This window comes from Neltuma alba, unplaced genomic scaffold (genome assembly GCF_004799145.2).
Source record: "Neltuma alba isolate B1F8T4 unplaced genomic scaffold, ASM479914v2 tig00012681_pilon, whole genome shotgun sequence".
In the NCBI taxonomy this organism is placed as follows: domain Eukaryota; kingdom Viridiplantae; phylum Streptophyta; class Magnoliopsida; order Fabales; family Fabaceae; genus Neltuma; species Neltuma alba.
In genome coordinates this window covers 15908-30278 of record NW_021637111.1, presented here as the reverse complement: position 1 = coordinate 30278, position 14371 = coordinate 15908, and the positions used below count along the sequence as shown (strand labels likewise).

The window sequence follows — 14371 nt, the reverse complement described above, 5'->3', positions numbered from 1 at the left end:
GCAAGATATTGTCAACAAATATTGTATCGCCCCAAACTGTGGAACAGCACATGTTTTTTTCCTCCTCTTCCTCCTTTATTTACGAGGATCAAATTTTAAAATCTTATTTGTAATCTCTTTTTTTTTTGGCTATTTTAATGCAACTGTCCAAATAGAGATTTTATTTTATTTTATTTTATTTTGGAATTGGCAGTCTTATGATCGGGGGGAGAAAATTGATTCGAAGATGAAGGACATGCGTTTATACAAAATGCTTGGACATCATATATAATATAATACATTCAACTCTATGCTTTTATTCATATTTTTTGAAAAAAAAAAAAGCGCTTGTAATTATATAACAAAGATATTATTTTTTTGGCCTGAATACAATAAATTAAGATTTTAAAAAACAAGAAGATAAAAGAATGAAACTAGAACCACAATGTTAAGACTGGATGTTAACTGTAAGCAATGAAATTCCCAGGCTGCTGCAACTTTTATGATATCTCACAAGCTTCAGAACTTTGAATATATTACATTTGTTTTCCATATATTCCTCCGATCCATTTTCAATATGAGTTTGTCTCCCAGTTGGTTTGCCACCATAAGAAACTCTATATATATATATATATATATAAAAGCCTCGATCATTCTACAAAAAAACAATTGATGACGCATGTGTTAGTACTGCAGATTAAATATAAATATATATAATGATGCATAAATATAAATTTTCATACATCATACCTCTCTATACAATTACAAAGCTTCTTTCAATTATGTTCATAAGTCTTCGATTGCGACTTCTCGTTATTTTTCTCTTTATTCCTCTTTGCTCTGGCTCGTTTGAAGGACGTTCTTCAGATCAACAATTTGGAAGAAAAAAATGATGTAAGAATATAAAGGAACATATATATCGGAGGCTATATCTATCAATAGAAATTATAGTCATCAAGTCCTATTTACGCTAATATAAGAAAAAAGAATTTCTAAATCCGACGAAAAATATCATTCTAAATTGATTTTGAAACTAATTTGTTTAGAGAGGGTTTAAAATGTCAAAAAATTTCTAAACCAACTGTACAATTGGTCAAGCAACATATTTTCTAGATCTGTTCCCAATGACAAGTACAGATTAGATAGTGCCCAACAAAAAAATACTCCCACGGTTTAAAATATAAGACACATTTTATAATGTAATTTATATTTACGATCAAAGGAATATAAGGCAAAAAAGTGACTATCTAAATTGGTTATCACCTGAAACCGATCTAAAAATTATACAGAATCAAACCTTCTATAGAACTTGCCAACTATAGAGAGATAAGTCAAGCGCGCGTGCGTGTGTAGGACAGGATCATTTCACCTGAAGAGAAATCTAAATCTGATATAGAGACATTTCAATTACCTGCAAGTATTGGGAACCCTCCATCTTGGGTGTGAACGTTGTTTCTCATCTGGATTCAAAGCCATATAGCGTCTCCAGTCTTCAAGCAATATCTTAAGATCAAAGATTTTGTTGTCCATACCAACACAGCAATTGGCATGCATGGTACAAACTCTGTTGAAATCTCTACTCACTTCACAAAACCCTCCAAAATAGGCTGTGTTGAGGAACCTTATCGTCATGTTCCTTTCAGACACAAATGGGTGTGTCTTGATCTTGTTCAGCACGTCTTGTTCGTTCAGTTTTGGGTCGATTGATCTTGATTCAATCCACAACTTGTAGAAATCTATGGTTTTGGGATTAGATCTTACGTATAAGAACCCTCCATTTGGCCAGTTATTTGTGTCTGATGAGTTGCCGTTAAAGTGATCACAAGCAATTTGGAAGTCTACGTCCTTGAAAAACCTCTCAAACGGGTCTCTAAGCCACATTATGTCCAAGTCCTGCGTAGCATCATGAGGATGATGAAAAGGTTCACTATATGAGTGATGGTTTGCGTACAAAGTAAAGATAAGTCTGAACAGAAAAAAAAATCCCAAAAAACTAACATAATAAAAGAAAGAGTTCTTTGTAAGTAGTCTTCTACTTAATTATTCGGCTTTCAATCAAAGCACTTTTTACCAAATGACAATGGCGCCTGCAAAGAAGAACCCTTATAAACTACGTTAGGCTTGTGAGTCTTTTCAATGTGGGACTCATAACAATATCTGTTCTAATAAGAAAGAAAACATACATACCGTGAACACGAAGCTATAACCAGCCTGAAGGACGGAGCTAAGGAACTCAGTTCTACGCCACATCATGTGGAGATATTTGGGGGTCATGAAGAAGGTATCACCACCATAATCTGCTTGGTCACCTTTCGACTCCATCTGATAACAGTGTGGATGCAACTCCAAGCAACGATTATAAGCCTTATGATCCCAAGTTACGAGCACCAAGTGGTTCAGCAGTTTCTGGGTGTCGTTTCCGATCCGAAAACTCTCGAGAAACAGGTCGAATATTGAACCCGGTTCGATCCACGCATCGTTCAGGGTTGCCAGTATCACCGTCTTGTCCTCCATTGATGCTCTTCTCAGAACTCTCTCTAGCTTTGACTCACTCACATTGACATTGTTTTCCTAGCAGTATCAGAAATAATGCACGTGTTAGTATTATTTAATGCACCATGATGTGAAGGAATAATATTCGAGGAATAAGAATAAATATGTAATTGCCAAAAAAGAATGAATAATCGTAACTTTTTTCTTTTTGCCTGAAAGAATCTGTACGTCTCAAAATTAATTGTAGTCTTTTATTAACAGAAAATACATAAGAAAGGATTATCAGGAATTAAATTTAGGGAAAAAGGAAAAGATAATCATAGCAATCAAAAACCGGCCTGCCTGCTAAGGGTCTTATACACGATTACTAATAAATTAATTAATCAATTAAAAATAACAACCAGAAATGCTAACAAACTAGCTAGGGAGCTAGGCACCTATTTTTTCAAAGTTACACTGTTTGAAAGGGGAAAAAAAGTATCTGGCCAAAAAAAAAAAAAGAAGGGGGAAAAAAGTAACGCTCGGTTACGTACGAGACGGGGTCAACGCGTAACGGAAGTTTTTCTTTTCTTCTATGTCACAATATTTAGTAATTGTAAATTCTGCGCAACGCAAGAAATTTTCATGGTATAATTAAAAATTAAGAGGTTGGCAAGCAAAAAAATTAAGAGATAAACAGTATTATTATTTTTTGACCAGGGTATTAATTTATTATTTGCCAACTTATTATGTGTACACGCACATATTGCATATGTTGATTGATGATTATTACAGCAAAACATATGATATCTTGCATATACGTCTGGAGATTCTTGAAACAACTGTATAAAAAAAAAGTTTGTAATTTAAAAATTAATTAGGGTGACCTCATGGACAGAATAGGATTTTTAAAAAACGGAGGCGCACCTACCATTCTTATATGAAGGAGTTCGAAAGTCTGGCACAGAGAGAGAGAGTTTCAAGAAGGGAAGAGAGCATTGTATAATAGCCAGAGTGAATTTGATTTTTTTATATTTACCAACTTTTAAATATATATATATATATATTTTGTTGAGCCTAGAATATCCGCAATGACTAATCCTCTCACGCTATAGATTTTCTAAAGAGATTTTAGTATTAATCATGAGATTCTTTCTACACGAGCGGCAAGGAATCAAACCTCAAACTAAATGTTTAAGTAACCCAAAAGTATTAACTATATTAGGTCTCATGATTTTTAAAAATATATATTATTTCTGGTCTTAATTATAAGATTTTGTTTATAGATTATAAATAAGGTTTTGTAATGAGGACCGGAGACTGTATTAATTCGTATCAGAGTACATTTTCTAGTCAGACATAAACATGTGATTTAAGCCTAAGGTTTTTTGTAAGGATGCTGGATTGCGTCCTTACGAGCCGATAGAGACTAGAGAGGGAGGTGACAAAAAGAGTTAATGAAAGGGGCAAGAAAGCGTGAAGGGGGGCCGGAGAATAAGTTGCCCCCAAACGGTTTCGCCTCGTTATTCCCCAAGTTGCTGCCACTATTCTCTCTTTCCTAACTCCTATTATTATCCTCAACTCAGGTTTCTATTCCATTCTCTTCCTTATTTTTCTCTCTCATGTTTCTCACGGAACCTATGACCAGCAAGCTTCCACCTCACACTCTTACTTACTAGTCTTCTTGGCTGCTCAAAACCATGTCCACACTAATCACTAATCGCTTTGCTTCAATCACATATACTAATTAAACCCAACATGATCCCAGGTTTCATTATTCAAATCCTTTCAAACATTAATTCGATCAACCTGATTGTAACTAATTGATTACATCATGAACATGCACAAGTCAAACCCAGAATTACCACAGAAAGAGAGAGAGAGAGAGAGAGACTCACCTTGGGTTGTGGGATGGAGGGAAATTCCACAAGAGAAGCTGAGGTGAGCAGAAACACCGCCAACACAGACAACCCCACCAGCACCATAGTGATCACCGACCACCTTCTCACCACCACGGCACCGCCCAAACCACCCCACTTCCAGGGCTTGCCTTCGCCGCCGGAGAAGGACGAATCAGGCAGCAGAGCTTCTGGTTCGTCTTCTTCGCCCGCACGTACATGCTCCTCGCCTGTGTACTCACCCATAAATCACTGTACATACGAAGAAGACCAAGTTACGAAGACGAAGAACGGTGAGGTGTGTCTATATATATATATATATATAGAGAGAGAGAGAGAGGGAGGGAGGGAGGGAGGGAGGGAGGATAGTTTGTCTTTGAATTTCGATCTTATAAGTAATGTTATTCCATGGCGGGTTCAGAAATGGCGGACCGGGGGAGGGTCTTAAAAACAACAGGCCATTAATAATGGTCAAAACGGATCGGAGAGAGTAAAACAATTCTTTAATTTTTTTTCCTTGTTATTAAATATTTTAATTGGGATTTAACACTGACATGCTCAAGTTGTGTGATAAACTAATCATAAAAACACTTTTTTAATATATAACCATAGTGCCTAACTTCATTCAATTCAAAAGGGAAGCTTCTTTTCACTTGGCAATCTCGAATGAGTTAAAATAATAATAAAGTATGTTTTTCCTATTTATTAAACGTCCCGTTGCCAAGATGTATATCATCAGTGGGTTACAGTTACTAATTTTTCTTAAAATTATTTTTAATTTGCAAAAATTTAAAAGAAATTATATAATAATAGTATTTATGAGAGTTGCGTGTGATGAGGAAAGTAATTAATAATATAAGTAATTGAGGTTGATGATTGATGTGAGTGGGAAGAAAATGTATACAGGAGATTCTTGTGTCCCAGCTACTTGTCCCATTTCTCACAACTTGGCTTTGTTCTAATTCTCCACTTATTCTGTGCCACGAGCACCCAACCAACGAACGCCTGTCCTATTACTAGCTATTATCTTACAAACCTTCGATTTAAAATTATATTTGGCCAAACAAAAAGGAATTAAAAAAGATATAAATTAAATTTTAAATTATTCTTATAAATTTAATGATTGATTGTGGTTGAATTTAGTATTAATAAAGAACTCAATTGAGGTCCAAACCAGCCTGAATGCATCTGGGTTAGTTGATATATAGTGCCAAATTCTAGCGCGTCCGTCAAAAAACAATTTTTTGCCGACGTCAAAAAATTAAATATTAAAAATTTGAATTACTACCTACTGTTATTAATATAAGATCCTGTTTGACTTTTATTTTGGTCCTAAATATAAGACCCCAATCCATTTTGTCTCTCATATTTATACATTTTTTTTCCCAAAATAACCCTTCTAACAATGATAGTTCTAATCAATATACTTCATTAGTAAGGATATTTTAGGAAAGAAAACACCTAATTAGGACAAATAACTAACTCAATTTACTTCCTTAATCTCCTCAAATTAGTCAACTGACTCTTATAATTAGGACCGGAGGTAGTATAAGTTAATAGGGACAGCATCATCAGATCCATAAGTAATTTTTTTCCATACTAATGATGGAAGGGTACTTTTTATAGTATTGAATAATTGAAACCCGTTGTCTGTCCCCTTCCACACGATGATGGCCCCTTCCACTCGATGATGGCGACCCTTATCTTGTAGGCTTTTGCTAGCTAAAAGGTCATTTTCTAATCCGCGCACTTGTTAATTTTATTGGCTGTTAAACTGGCATATATATTAGAATATTCTTCTTTTTTAAAAAAAAAAAATCAGCTGCCTGCGTTTAACTTTTGCACTAACAAGAAAATTGATTGTCCAAAACCTTGCTGAAATAATTAATATAAGAGAGAATTACAATAAAATCTTAATAAAAAAACATAATTATTAAAAAATCTCAATAACAATTTAGCAGTCTGTAATAATAAGTTTTAAAGTAGAAAATGATAACCTCTAATATGTTATTGAGACTTTATTTATGGTAGTTATATATTTTTCTTGAGACCTTATTGTAATTCTCCCTTAATACAATAAAATGACAAAAAGTTTGACAAATAAATACTTCAACATTTTAGTTAAATATAAGTGTTTTGTTATCTTTAAAAAAATTTTAAAATGAAATGTGAAAATATACAAGAAAAATTGTAGAAAATACTTCGATTGAAAATTTTATCGACAAGAAGGCGGACCTGATAAGTTTTTACGAATAAAAAGTATTGGAATTTCAAAAATTTTATAGACTCCTAACATTCTTACTACTCATCAGGTTCTTAATATAAAACTTCTTTAATTAATTTAATTAGATTAAAAAAATTAAACAAGTAAGTTGATTATAAGAAATATGATTTTTTTCTTAAAACATCATAATCATTTTTAATTTCTTAACATCCTTCTTTTTTCTCCTATTTAATCATAGTTGAATAAGTATCAATAGAGATAATTTAAAAAATAAAAAATATAAAAAATATGTTTTATATTTAAAATTAAAACTAACTCAAGAATTAAATTCTATAACAAAGGTAAGAAGAGTATATACTCTTGAAATAGAGATGCAACAAAATAATAGAGTCATAAATTAAGGGACAAGCAAAGGAAATGTTGAACACGGTGGCGTCTTGTCCAGCGACCAGCGTTGACTGCGCTCACCAAAATATTTTATTTTCTGTTTTTTTTAAATGCCATGTTCATATGCTATTGGAATACAGCTGACAGCAAATAACATATAACAAATATCATGAAATTATCAATTATGTGTGATTTATTTTCTTTCAAGTTTATTAAGTTTTGTAAAAATTGTCGCCAAAAGAAAAGGCTTGCATCTATGTATGATCTGCCTCTTAATCGAATTTGGATTTAGATTAACCAACTCAGTATAACCCAAAATAAAATAGTTGAGATACCAAAATAAATCTAATAAAGAAAAAATAAGGTTCGGAGTAGATGATTCATTTAATTGGCCAAAAATAAAAAGGAATTCTTGAAAGTTACTACACTGCTTGCAGATGCAAGTCATCTTAAGATGTTGGTTTGTTAACTATAAGTTATTTCAATGGTATATTTTAATTACATATTAAAAAAAAAAATGCAGCTAGTCCTAATTGTAGGGATATAAGGAAGAATGTACGAGTTTCACCATAACTACTCTTCCGGCTTTAAATATAAAGGTCTTATATTTAGGATCGGAAGAGTAATAAAAATAATATCAATTAACGGAATTAGGTCTAGGAGAAAAGGTTAGTTCACCACCTTACGAGTTTCACCATAACTACTCTTCCGGCTTTAAATATAAAGGTCTTATATTTAGGATCGGAAGAGTAATAAAAATAATATCAATTAACGGAATTAGGTCTAGGAGAAAAGGTTAGTCCACTACAAGGTGGTGAACCAATATTCAAATACCAATTGGGAGAGGCATCTGCTACCTGATAGTACTTCAAATAGAATTATCTCTTATAAAAGGATACTTATAAAAAAATAAAAATAATATCTGTTAAAAAAATAATAAATATGAAAAATAAAATAGATAAAAGTCGTTAAAATTAAACCAATTATCTAGCAAACTCCAATATTTAGAACAATAAAATAAGGAAATATTATTTAAATTCTATGACGACGCTGACTTTGTCTCGAAACACTCCACTATAGTCACTGTTTAAAGGTATTTGCATCCAAATTAAGAAATACTCCCTCCGTTCCTTATTATAAGAGACATTTGATGTTTATGGCATGTTCCTATATATAAGAGACACTTAAAAGTTGTCTCTACTTTTTTGTGTTGATTTCCTATTTTACCCATATTTATTGTCTCTAACTCACACTCTCTCTCCTTCCCACTTCTCTTTCTTTTAATAATTTACTATTATTCTCTCTCATGTTCTCCCTCCTTATTAATGAGGGTATTTTGGAAAAGAAATTATACTTTTACACATTGATTGTTCTTAACTAATTTTAACTGTTTTTTTTATCAACGTAATTCGGTTATTCGTCTCTTATAATAAGGAATGGAGGGAGTACTTCTCCAGTTCTAAATATAAGATCCTTATATATATACTAATATAAAAAATTTATATTTAGAACCGAAGGAGTATAATTTATGCATAAAAACAGGAGAGACTGGCGGCACAAGAATTGGCCACATTTAACATTTTTGAACGATGGACAAATTATAAATTTGACTTGCCCACCATTTACATATTAAATTAAGTTATTTTTTTTTATCTCTTACTTCGTTGAACAATGATGGTATAATTTTATATTAATTATTACTTAGAAAAACGCGTCCTAGTACGTGAAACTCTTTGGGCGATACTAATTAGTATCTAACATTGACCAACCCAGAACTTTTCCCCAAAACAAAAAAGAGAGAAAAAGATAAACCTGGAGATATGAATACTACTCCTCTGATCTAATTTATAAAGTAGAGATAAAAAGTTTTTTATCTTATTTATAAGTCACTTTATTAAATTTTTAATATGAATATATTATTTTATCCTTTATTTATTATAGTGTCGATAATTATTTCTTTTGAAAAATGTACATATTAAATTGAAAGTAAGAGTTAGAAAGTTGTTATAATTTAATAAAGAGTCTATACAGTTGAAGATTTTTCTTAATCCGTATAAAATATGTTAGAAGTGCCTTATAAATAAGACAAAAAAAGTATATTAGTTGAAAAATCCAATTAACACATTAAAAATTCAATTAATAAATGAAACTTCCAGGTAAAGAGTTGGAATAACGTGGTCAATCATGTGCTTAGTCTTTAGTTATATATTGATAATTGAACCTTTTTAAGTTTAATGACAAGTTTTTCCTGATGGCCAAAAAAGAAAAAGACAAGTTTTTCCTAGTCAACCAATTAGATTATAATACAGCCAAAAAAAATTACTCCTTCGATTCTTAATATAAGACCCATTTAACTAATTTGGTTAAATTAAGGAAGTTAGGTAAGTTAGTTAATTATAATAAATGTGACACGTTTTTCCTAAAATACCATAATCATCTTTCTTAATACCCCTTCTCTCTTCTACTTGATTATGGTTGAGGGAATATCCACAAGGGTAATTTAGAAAAAAATTGATAAATATAAGAAATGGGTCTTATATTTAGGACCAAAACCAACTCAATAATTGGGTCCTATATTAAGGACAGGAGGAGTATTATATAGACCCCATCAAAATACGTGCAAGAACACAACCGCTATAACATTATGAAAATCCGTCGAGGTCCAAAACCTCGTTGAAATAATTAATATGATAAAAATAATTAAATAAAAGGTATTCTTAAGCATTAAGTTAAATATAAGCATTTTTTATGTTTTGAAAATAATAATAAATCAAAATGTGAAAATACATATTGATCAAGCGACGGTGCAGACTCGCTAGATAATTAAGAAAATAACTTGGAAATACTTAAACTACATATTTTTGTATTTTACGAATTTTTTTTACTATATTTATTTTATATATTATAAAGATACTGATATAAAAGTTTTATATTTAGGTTCGAAAGAAGAGTTTCTTTTGACCATGGCTGGCGTTCACTGAAATAGTTTGTTTTCTGTTCCTTTACGTCACAAAACGTAGCTCGGACAGAGAATATAACGAAGATTAAAATTATGTATAGGCTGGCCCAAAAAAAATTTTAAAACTGTGTATTAAAAAATTTTAATAGTTTATTTAAGCGACTTGGTCTGGTCAAAAAAATTGATTGACTTGATATTTATTTTGTCCAAGAAATACCTTCTTAAATGAAATTTTGATTTTTGTGTATAATGTATAAAAATTTACTGTTGAAGTAGCTTGCAGTCATATATAATCTCGTATTATCATACTAGTTCGATTATAATAAGGTGAGACTCCATATAACTTCCAAAGAAAAAATATCAGTCTATGAAAAATTAAGCGAAAAATTAAGCTAAAAAAGAAATAATACCAATTACAAATTGGGGGTTTAAAATTCGTTTGACTGGGGAAAAAATCATTGAAAATTATAGCTAGATAGAGAATTAGAGAGACTTGTGGCACAAGAATTGGTCACATTAGTAATTGTAACTTTTTGAACGATGGAAAATTTGAAAATTTGACTAGCCTGCCATTTATTAAGTTATATTTAGAATCAAAATAAAAATCAAATGAGATCTTATATCAAAGACCGGAGGTAATTGTATTTTAGTTTAAAAGTCAAAAATGCAATTAGGATGCACAGTTATTAAACGGAAAACCTCAAAGTAACGAGTTGGAATAATGGGCTTAATCATGTAATTTACTTAATTATTCATTAATTTTGTGCACTGGTATAAGCCAAACTATAGATCCTATTGGTCATAGTCGAACCTTCTTATATTTTAATTAAAACAATGGAAGCATTTTAAGTTTAATTAATCACGAGTTTCTTCCAAGTCAACCCATCGTAACCCCAAACAAAACTCCGTGCATCAAGAACGGAACCAGTTTTGCCGATTGTAGGATCCCCATAACATGAAATATCTACGTACACATACATATATTACGGAAAAATAATTTTTGACACTTATTAATGTCAGTTAGTCTAAACTATTTAAAATGTTAGCGACTATATTATAGAAAATAAAATTATATCTTTTGTGAAACTTAAAGTTTAAATTGGCTAACACTTTAGGGATTGAGTTACAATTAGTTGAAATTTAGGGGGTTGAGTTTCAACTAAATAAAAATCTTATGAACCGAGTTATACCAAATTTAAATATTGTGTTATATTTGAGTCAATATTTAAAAATTATAAAAAATATATATATATTTCCCCATATTTTGATGATGGTCGAACATTTTACAATTTACATCACGTTGTTCTGAAGATACTAGGCCGAAAACAGTTGTTCTGAAGATTATTGACAGCTCAATAGTTATTAATTATTAATTATTGTATATCAATGACGACACAATAGAATGAAGTATTAATGAACACTATAATAAGAAAATATATATGTGATTGACTGGGGGATTTGGCCATTTGGGTCTGCCATGTGATGTTAATACAATAAGTCAAATGTATCTTTGATCCAATAATTATAATGGTTTTGTCATAATCGAGCCTCTGATGACGATATTTTGGATATCATTGCATATATATTTTCTTAAAATGAAAATTGAGTCACTTTCATACAACTTCTCAATTATAAATTAAAGATTATCTCCTTAAATTATCAACATGCATGATTGAAATATTTTTAGGGTTAAGATGCGTCTAATCCAACACCACAAAGCATTTTCTCAGGTGTATTTAACACCCTAAAGTATTTTGTAATGCATCTAGCATCTTGAATTTTTTTTAGGTATGTTTAGTACCGAGAAGTATTTTTGGGTGCATTTGACATCAACAAAGTATTTTATTTAAGTGCATGCAGCATCCAAAAATATTTTTTTGTGTATCTAGCACCAAGATAAAAAAAATATTTCAGAGTGTTGGACACATCGAAAAAATACTATGAGGTACTAGATGCACTACAAAACACTTCGGGGTGATAAATGTACCTGAGAAAATATTTTAAGGTGTTGAATGCATCTCAACCCATATTTTTATTATAATTCAATATTATTGACTAACATGTCTCCTCATACTATTTCAAACTTCCAGTTTCACCTGGTAGACCAGAATTTTACTGGTTTCAAATTTGAGTTTTTCATACATTTCAATTCGCCCCCCACCTTTTTCTTTGACTTTTCAACTGTTTAAGAATATTTAAATTAATAATAGTTCTTCAATGTAATGGTTAGAATTATTTAGTCGTAATAGAAACTAAATTACCTGGTAAGACCAGTACTTTTTAAAAAACATTTTTATAATTTTTCCAAACAGAAAAAAATAATTTTTCTTTTTTTTTTTTTGCCGGAGGGATTCTTTTGACCAGCTTTTTGCCAGAAAGATGAACTTAGCATTTTATTTATCATATATACTTGATCATACGTCCGATGAGATAAATATTTATTCTGTTCATGAAAAAATAAATACTCATTCTGTGTCACGTGATTTTACAAACTTATAAAAGTGCAAAAATGATAATTAAATTTATAAACATAATACAATTTGTAAAATCAAATAATCACGTATTTTGATTAGAACAAAAATATATATCAATAAAAAGAAAATATCTACGTCAAATTCTTTATATCGAATTATTCATTATGTTGGGTTTTTCAATCATTTCTTTTCATGTAGATTATTAATATATTATTAAAAACCCTGATATAATGAATATAAAAAAATTTGATATAAGTATTATACTTAATCCAATTTATTTATTTCTTCCGGTCAATCCACTCTTGGAAATTTAGTAATGTTTGGTAAAAAAAAAAAAATTAACGGCAAACACATTTTATTAATAAAAACAACAACCAGCGCAGCTAGCAAGAACTTATACAAGAGTGTCAAATTATAATGTCCATATGGTTAGTAGAATTGCTGCTTCTCAAAAGCGCATTAAAGCTCCCTATGTTTGGTAAAATATTTTTAAAAAAGTAAATCTTGAATAAAACTTTACTGCAAAATAAAATATAAGTATTCAAGAATGATGATAGTCTAAGGAGAAAAAACATTGAAAAATAGCATTTCTCTTATTTCCTAAAATTTTAAAAAAAATGTTTTATTAAATAAATACTCAATTAATTAGGGATCCTCAAGGTCACATTCCATCTATCTGCTACCCAATTTTGCTATTCAAAAACTTGAGGCTTAGGAGATAAACTATCAATATCTTCATATTCAAATGTCACATAGAAAACCCCCAAGTGATTAATCCCCAAACAATTTCTTAATGAAACGCATAATCCTTCCTAATTATTGAATCACATATATTCTTGGCCAAACTAATTATTTAAATAAATTTATGCTCAGAGACCAAATTCTCAAATCTGTTAGGCCACATTTGATTCACGTAAATGGCTCTCAAGAAATAGAAACCCCATTTTGGTTGGCAAGAAAATGAGCTCTTGAGAAATGAATTTCATTCCTTAAAAAAAAAAAATCAAGAAAATGGATTTCATAGAATTTAATTTTTCTTGGAAATATGGTTTTTCTGCCCATTTTGTCGTGATGAAGATTTTGTAAACCCAAAATTTATTTGGTATTTCAATACATTTCTCCCGTTATTTAATCACGTACTCCTACCCATCAAATAATTTTCAGACAATGACAATTAAACGTCTGAATTATTGGCAAACGCAATACACAAATTTCCTTTTTAACGAAGGAGACACGAATTTCAAGACCATAAAACTGAATAATAACTCCACTATGAGTAGTATAAATTAAAAAAAATATGAAAATCCAAATTACTCATAAATTATAAATAATTACGATTTTGTTGATTTTAATCAAATCAAAATTCATTTCCAATTGAAATTAAATTAAAAAACAACAAAAAGATTGTCGGCGGCAAGCAGCAGTGCCAGTTAGGGGCAGCCTCAGGTGGGGCCTGCGGGGCTGCTTGTTGGTCAAATAGTCGAATATGACCAACGCAATCATTCGTCACATTTATTTGTTTAATTCAATGAACTAGTTTTGGCCATATGTCGCACGTATCCTAACAAAAATCAAAACGGGTATAATAAAAAAATAATAAAATTTGTTAGCATTCTTATATTATTAGTAGATATATTAATTTAATTAATAATTTTTTCAAGTATGTATGTGCATCTATGTATTTATGCAAATATAGAAGCATATATATGATCCTTTGACCCCTGTTCCAATTTCACCAACCATAATGTTCTTTTTTTTTTCCTTCCTTTCTTTTGTTTTTTCCCCTCTCTTTTTAGGTTTTGGAATGCTAAATTTATTAATTTAAAGTTTTAAAAAGAAGTTATTATTTCCAGGAGCTTTTTTTGTTCTAAAAAATCCCGTGTTTTTCTTTTTTTTGTCCCTCACTGAAAAATCCTTCATTAGGTGACGTATATGGTCTTTATACTTATTTAGAATTACTTATAAATAGTTTTTTAAT

At 30.6% G+C, this 14371-nt stretch overlaps 1 protein-coding gene across 1 annotated transcript; it reads right to left on the bottom strand.

Moving 5' to 3' along the window:
- Positions 1-440: 440 nt before the first annotated feature.
- LOC114729813 (uncharacterized protein At4g15970-like) lies at positions 441-4693 on the bottom strand. The gene is made up of 5 exons (XM_028916851.1): positions 4350-4693; positions 2167-2550; positions 1391-1872; positions 730-840; positions 441-634 (listed from the first exon to the last, which is right to left on the bottom strand). The coding sequence occupies exons 1-4, from the start codon at positions 4593-4595 to the stop codon at positions 756-758; spliced, it is 1197 nt and encodes a 398-aa protein (XP_028772684.1). The 5' UTR covers positions 4596-4693; the 3' UTR covers positions 441-634; positions 730-755.
- Positions 4694-14371: the final 9678 nt, after the last annotated feature.

Coding starts and splice junctions, on each gene's coding strand:
- LOC114729813 (XM_028916851.1), bottom strand. CDS start 4,595: ATGGGTGAGTACACAGGCGAGGAGCATGTACGTGCGGGCGAAGAAGAC. Junction 2,551..4,349: donor CCTCCATCCCACAACCCAAG/GTGAGTCTCTCT, acceptor TGATACTGCTAG/GAAAACAATGTCAATGTGAG. Junction 1,873..2,166: donor GTTATAGCTTCGTGTTCACG/GTATGTATGTTT, acceptor GATGCTACGCAG/GACTTGGACATAATGTGGCT.